Below are 8,153 nucleotides of genomic sequence, written 5' to 3' on the forward strand. Positions count from 1 at the left end.
AGGTCTGTCACTTCGGAATAACAAAACATCAAAGGAATTGATAGTAGTGCCATTCAACTTCATCCTAACAATGTGCTTCAATATGGCCATAAAATAAAATCTATATTAGCAAACCCTAAAAATAAAAGTATTGTGTCATAGACAATATGACTTATATAAATATTTTTGAAAGAACAGTAAGTATAATTTATGCACCAGATATTACAAAACATTCACACAAAGTGGAATATGGTTTTCCATTGAATGTATATGTGTATGTATATAAGTATATATATAAATACGTATGTTACGGTAATTGCATTACACCGTAAACAATTAAATGGCTGTACTGTTGTTGTGATAAGGTCGAGTCTGTTAGATGTGTACAGAATTTTGAAATCATTGTGAGAAAGGGTGAATGCTGGCGGACAGCTGAGATAAAAGGTATGCTCAGAGGTAGGCTAGTTCTTAAAGATTTACCGATAGGTTCAAGTATTTTATGTTTGAACCATGATGATGATCCAATATACCAAGCATTATATCTAGGACAATTGAAAATATATACAATATTTGAAGAGATATTCTCTTCTTAAAACAAGAGTTAATATTATGAGTTAACAAGAACAATATTGAAACATTTGTGGGAACGAATGTTTCATTTATGTTATATATTATAAACATAATTGCAGATTTTGTGTAGGTGGAATATGAATTCAACGTTGCATTATTGTAAACAATATGTTAAATAGGTTAATGCAGTGGCATATTAGTTTACAGTACAAAAAAAGAAGGTTTACTGACCGCTTGCTAGCTGAAACAACAAAAACAGGAGGAACGAGATAAAAGAAAAAAAATAAGAAGAGAAAAATGGAAGGAGGCAAGAGAGAGGAGGGGAGACCGGTAATGAGAGAGAAAGAAAAAAACAACAACAACGGAGATAGGGAAGAGGGAAGAAAGGGAAAGAGAAGCGGGGGAGGGGGGTTGAAGAAGATTTTTTTTGGAAATAATTTGCCTTCCTAATACCATTTCAGAATATGCATTCTCAGCAAATATCATATATATATTATATGGTTAGAGAGTTCAAGGGACAGTTGGCCAAACCATCAGGTGAGTCCTCTGGTTCTTTGCAAGAGTTGATAATATATATATATATATACATTACATATGTAATACATTTACATGCAGAATGATCATTATAATTTTAGAAGACTTTTATTGATGTTACCATATATGTACAGCTATAACCATGTTGAGGATCGTAAGCCTGGCGGCAACTTTGGTCGTGTGTGTGGCACGACCCAACCAATGGAACGACCAGCTAGGGCTCTTCCCTGCTGATGGCGGGGACTCGCAAACCCATGTTGCCTCGCGCCGTGGCCAACCCTACCACGCCCAACCAGGTACTGGACACAGTGCTTGAAGGAACTATCGCATACATGGAGTAATATGCCGTTATAACAATGCCATTGATCCTAATGATTTGTTGGTGTTATTTCATATTCGTTTTAACCATTCCTATCATCCATTTCATATACAGATTATATATATATATATATATATATATATATATTTTTTTTTTTTTTTTTTTTTTTTTTTTTTTTTTTTTTTTTTTTTTGACAGAACACTAGGATGGTGTGACTCGAAAAACGTGCAGAACGAAGAGTCAAACCTTCACTTCTAAGTTAACTCTGACGGAAGCAGCTTCGAGAACTTCAGCATCACTAAGGCCAACGTGACTGGACTGTGCTCCTTGCGCCGCTCCAAGTCCGCTTCCTTCAACGCTGATCAGGTATGGTATATGAATATAAATGAGTATAGGGGAAACATGGAGGCATTAAAACATAAGATCGATGTAACTGTAAATGATATAATTCAATTTCTTAAGTAGACGTTTTGTCTGATTATTATTGACAATTACCATGTATATTTCCAGAGTGTGCTCACCGCGCCGGCTTCAGGAAGGCTTTGCGAGAGATCGTGGAGAAAATTATGTCTTCCAACGTCAAGGTGCAGATTAACAAGTGAGTGTACAGAGAGACAAATAGAAACTTTCAGTCATAAACTTTCTTTTATATTTTGATCAATCCAATCCTGTTTTTGTCTATGTATGAATGTATATATACTTATACATTCACAGATATACATCCATGCATGTATGTATATACATCCATCTGTCGTGATCAGATTTGCAATCTGACATGCACGCATGAGCAATTACAGCCATAGACTAATTAAAAACGACGTTGCGAAGCAATACCTCAGGTGGCGCAAGAACCAACTGGAGACGAAAAACCTGTACAGGATAGAACACTTTACATTGAAATCACATTGTTCAGGCAAGCCATCAGATATCACCGTTTTATTTGTTTTCCAGTAGTACTTTATAATTTTCCATTGAATTTATCATCAATAACGGAAGTGCTGTAAGAGAAGGGGTATCTAGAATTAATAGGAATATGAGGTCCAGCAGTAATGACCAAAACAACGATGCATTGATCATAAATGAAGTGATTTCAAATGAGAGCTGATGATTGAGCCTCTCTTTGTAAATGTGCTAAGTGATTTCTATTAATACTCACATAAAACACGTATGCTTTCACGTAGCTACATTCGTGTTCGTTCACACGCACATATAAACGTACGTACACACACATACACACACACACAAGTACGTGCACACATACATTCGCACGCACAAGTATGTGTACATACATGCACACGTACATATTCACGCACACACATACATGTACACATGCGCACACGTACATGTACACGCACACACACACATGCATATTTAGAATTCTACTTGAGGCTGACATTTACAATTTAGCTAGCTGCGACAAGTCTATCGATACATGCATATACACACATACTGTATATATGCACACATTCACATAAAACATATATTCACCCACACCCGCACACCCACACACGTATGTGTATGCCTGTGCATCATATTTCATAACGCGATGGTGACTACGTTATGATAAAGAGAATAATGAAAATGAATGAGATATTTATATTTACATTTATATGTACTAGTGCACGCACGCATCAATACATATATGGACATATCCCTTCCCCCCCACACATATACATTTGATATAATTTTGGGTGATCTAAATTCTTTGCTCGTTTGAACAACACGCACAGACACGCACTGTGTGATATATGTCGGTCTACATAATATTGCATACGCACATGTACAGTATATGTATATGTATATATACGTATGCACATACACAGATACATATGTATATGTGTGTTGGTGTGTGTGTTTTAGGTATGGTGTGCCTACCATAGTTGACGTCTTTATCACTCGTTTATTTAGGAGAGAGAAAAATCAGCAATGTTTGCAGTTCTAAGCAGGCGGTTCATTTTATATCCCATACTAGTTTCAACGTGTTAATCTGAGAACATAATTATACAAATAAGCAAATAGATAAGGATATACATATTAATGGACAAAAGTAAAATCTATGAAGAGAAGGGTAACATTTATAAAGATCATTAACCAAAATTGATAGTACCACATGTAGAGATACAGAATCATCAGTCCGTCACTGTATTTAAAGAATAACGTAATTTGGATTGCGTGTATGTGTGCACGTACGTGTGTATCTGTGCGTGTGAATGAGTTTGTACGCGTTTGTGTGAGCGAGCACGAATGGAGTTACGTGAAAGTATACGTGTGTTCATGTGAGTATTTAAAGAAATTACTTTGCACATTTACATAAAGAGACTCAATCATCAGCTCTTATTTAAAATCACTTAATTTATGATCAGTGTAAAACACGTTGTTTGGGCCATTAATGCTGAACCATATATTCCTTGTAATTCTACTTTCTCTGACAGCACTTCCGTTTATTGAAAATAAACTCAATGGGAAATGATAAAGTAATATCGGAAAAGAAATAAAAGGGTGAGTTCTGGTGGTTTGCCACTTTCTTTAATTTTTCGTATTATATCGCAGGCAGGCCAAAGATGTTATCTCGCACCCTCACCTTCGTGGCCTTTTTTTTCTGGGCAGCTATTTGTGCTTTATTTCGAGACAGTCAAAATATTTATTTAGTACTTTTTTCTTCTATTTCTATGGTGGTTTCGATGTACAGCGTGCTGTCCTGTGCAGGTGCTTCGTCTCCAGTTCTGGCGACTGTGCAGTACTGTTGCTTTGTCTCATCGTTTTTAAGTAATCTGTTGCTGCAACTGCTCGTGCATGCATGTTAGGTTGCAAATCTGATCGCGACATATGGATTTATATATGTGTATGTGTGGATGGGTATCTGTGAATATATAAGTATGTACCTATCTTCACAGACAAATAATGAAAAAGAGAGAGATAAAAAAAAGGGAAAAACAGATGGATAGGATTGAACAAAGTGTTCAAAGTTTATGATTACTAGTTTTTATTTGTCTCTCTGTAAACTCACGTTAGAAGATCAAGCATTCTTCATATCCTGGATGGACTTGTTAATCTGCACCTTGACGTTGGAAGACATGGTTTTCTCCACGATCTCTCGCAAAGCCTTCCTGAAGCCGGCGCTGTGAACGCCCTCCATATCATTGCCTTCCAAGTTGCTTGCGGTTTCAAGCAGGTCATGACCCGATCTTGCGCTGTAGCTGGCGATGTTCTGAGGCACAAGGTTTAACAAGTTGATCTGGATATCGGCGAACAACTTGTCCACACGCTCTACAACTTGACCAGAAACAGTCTGGGCTGGAGCTTCTCCAACACTGGCAAAGGTTACCGTGTAGTCGGCGTTGGCACGAGCGTTTTCCACAACTGAACCGGTGAGCACACTCTGTCAAAATACATTATGAAAATCAATAATCATTAGAAAATATGCATTGTGCTTTATCAACAAAAACTATCACTAACAATCAGATGTATTGAGCTTTATTTAAGAAATAAAATATATAACTTTAAAAATACTGAGTTAAAGAAGTGAATGCCTATTAGGTCACCTCATACACCATTTTTTCCATTCGATCTCATACCTGATCAGCGTTGAAGGAAGCGGACTTGGAGCGGCGCAGGGAGCACAGTCCACTCACGTTGGCCTTAGTGATGCTGAAGATCTCGGAGCTGCTTCCGTCAGAGTTAACTTGGAAGGGCAGGTTTGACTCTCCGTTCTGCACGTTTTTCGAGTCACACCATCCTAGTGTTCTGTCAAAACATGAAAAATCAGTATACGAAATTGATAATAAGGAATAGTAACAACGACAATGAAATATCACCGAAAAATCATTATGATCAATGGAATTGTGATAACAATATTACTCCATGTATGCGATAGCTCCTTCACAAGAACTGCGTCCAGTATCTGGATGGGCGTGGTAGGGTTGGCCACGGCGCGAGGCAGCATGGGCTTAGAGTCCCCGCCGTCAGCAGGGAAGAGCCCTAGCTGGTCGTCCCACTGGTTGGGTCGTGCCACACACACGACCAGAGTCACCGCCAGGCTTACGATCCTCAACATGGTTGCAACTGTACAAATATGGTCGTATCAATTAAAAAAAAAAAAGTCTTTTAAAATTATAATGGTTATTATGCGTGTTTATATAGCATAAATAAAGCATATGTTTAAGTGTATATATATTTTTTTTTTTCAACTTACCTCGCAGCGAACCAGAAGACTCACCCGATGACTCGGTCAACTGTCCCTCGAACTCTCTTACCACCCAATATATCTGTGATATTTGCTGAGAATGCATTTTCTGAAATGACATTAGGAAGACAAATTCTTTCGGAAAGGAAATCGAAATCAAATAGGAATTCCATGAAAGGCTTTTTCAATATCTACAGCTATGAATACATCGCGAACGGCGTAATGCGGATGTACGTTAATACATTTTCAATCAGGAGTCTTCTCTAAAGCAGCACTATGTATATGTTTATATGTGTGTGCATGTCTTCATAATATGTATGTATATATATCCCAATGTATACGCACACATATATTTTTATATGTGTGTGTTATATGTATATACATATGAATCAATATTTACGAGTACATACATACACACATACATGCACACGCCCGCACACACACACACACACATATATATGTGTATATTAGATATATATGCAAATAAATTTATATATGTGTGTATGCATACATACATATCCATATATGTATTTATATATATAATATGGATTACTTGCATGGTGGTATAGTCCAAACACTTTGTGCGATTTTTTTGTTTTTTTTTTTTGTTTGTTTTTTTTTTGTTTCTAGCGAGTTCACTTTTTTCTAGCAGCATTTGTTTTATGTTTTAAGTTCACATCGTAAGCTCTGACCAAGTGAATATGGCAGGTAGCGAAATCATCATGTCGGATTTCGTTAAATAAACGAATGTATTCGCAATAATGCTAAGTGTTTCTCGAGCGAGGCTTATTTATTGCGTAAAATATGATGATTTTTCAAACAATTCATGAGAAGGATAGTCGTCAGTGTCTAAAATATCCTCTCCCTCTCCCCCTTTTTTTTTAAAGAACACTTTAAAATGATGGCAGTACTGCTCTTAATCACGCCTGCTGTGTGGTGCAGCGGTAGCGATCTCGTCTATCAATCTTGCTGACCTGCGTTCAAATCCCTCGCCGCCAGTGGATGGTAACCCCGGCCATTCCTTGCACACAGGGGATAACTTAGAAGCCACATACACTATGCCACACGAGAATATCCATTGTAACAAATGGAATCAAACTAAACTATTAACTCTCTTAACTATTAGTAACTAAAAGCAATGATTCCTTGTTTCACGATTTCTCTCTCCTCCATTTTCCTCACTGTATGTGTATGTCTGTCTCTTCTCCCACTCTTCTTCCCTTTCTCCCTTTCACTTCCTCCCCCTCTCACTCCTGCCCTCTCTCTATCTCTTCTTCAGCCCCCCTCCCTCCCTCTTTCCCTTTCTTCCCTCCTCCCTATCTCTTATTCTCTCTCTCCCATTACCCCTCTCCCCTCCCTCAATCACTCGCCTCCTTCCCAGACTTTCTTCTTAACCCATTGCCACCGGGGAAAATGAATAAAAATGGGGAAAATGCTGTGCTCATTTTATATATATATTTTTTTTTGTGAAATGTCTCTACACATGGATGGCTCTGCCTTACCTGATTTCACTTTTCCTTGGATTGGCGAGAAAATGTATTTTTTACTAGGGCTATGAATATCGATGGTGTAATTTTATCATAAATATTATAATTGCTATAATGTTATAACATTAGTAATAGCAAAATAAGATAACGTTAAATATTTTCGTAAATCAAAGAAAAGGGTAAACGGGCGAGACAGGAAGTACTCGTAATTGGCTCATTGGTGATTTAGTACAAGTGTAGCCATCTATCTGTAAAAAAACAATTAAACAAGTAAACTCACAGTGGGCATGGCATGGACGTACGTGACATGCCCGTCGTGAATGGGTTAACTTCTCTCCTTTTCTCTCTTCTCCCTTGTTCTTCCTCCCCCCCCCCCCTCTATATCTCTTTTTTTCACCCCCCCCCCCCCAACACACACACGCACGCACTCACGGACATACCCAACAATTGCGAAAAATAGTGTTTTTGTTGTTTCATATAGCAAGCGGTTAGTATTCTTAATTTCTATCCCTAATATGCCATTGCATTGACCTATTCAACATATTGTTTATAGTAATACAGTAAAACGTTTGATTGATATTCCACACACACAAATACAGAAATCTGCATTTATATTTATAACATATAACTTATATTGTTTTATGAATCATTTGAATATATATTTATATATATACATACATAACATGGATGTGTATATATACGTAAACATACACGCACACACATACACATCATTTCATTGTGTGTATGAATATATACATAAATATATTCATTTAAAAATATATGTTTATGTATGTGTATATATATATATTCGTGTACATGCACACATAGTTTTATGCATACCCATACACAAATTCCTAGAAACAGATTCCTATAAATATGTATTTATATTTTTTGTGGGTATGTTTGTGCGTTAGTATGTAAAATGTAAATATATGTATGAGTGTGCGTTGTTTATATATTACAGCATGCGCGCGCGCGCACACACACACACACACACACACACACGTACCTATACATATATAGAGAGATGAATAGATATACATACAGAATTACAAAGTAACACTCCCATACCCCTCTCCCC

At 37.1% G+C, this 8,153-nt stretch overlaps 1 protein-coding gene across 1 annotated transcript; it reads right to left on the reverse strand.

Annotated features, from left to right (window-relative positions):
- Positions 1-4,388: 4,388 nt before the first annotated feature.
- Positions 4,389-5,289, reverse strand: LOC125032916. Its single transcript, XM_047624311.1, has 3 exons — positions 5,261-5,289; positions 4,978-5,146; positions 4,389-4,781 (listed from the first exon to the last, which is right to left on the reverse strand). The coding sequence occupies exons 1-3, from the start codon at positions 5,263-5,265 to the stop codon at positions 4,419-4,421; spliced, it is 537 nt and encodes a 178-aa protein (XP_047480267.1). The 5' UTR covers positions 5,266-5,289; the 3' UTR covers positions 4,389-4,418.
- Positions 5,290-8,153: the final 2,864 nt, after the last annotated feature.

Source organism: Penaeus chinensis, chromosome 15, assembly GCF_019202785.1.
Source record: "Penaeus chinensis breed Huanghai No. 1 chromosome 15, ASM1920278v2, whole genome shotgun sequence".
Lineage (NCBI taxonomy): Eukaryota > Metazoa > Arthropoda > Malacostraca > Decapoda > Penaeidae > Penaeus > Penaeus chinensis.

Bases quoted from the DNA above. Each gene is read 5' to 3' on its own strand.
- LOC125032916 (XM_047624311.1), bottom strand. The intron at 4,782-4,977 runs GTATGAGATCGA...GTATTTTGACAG, and splicing joins CTTCCTTCAACGCTGATCAG to AGTGTGCTCACCGGTTCAGT.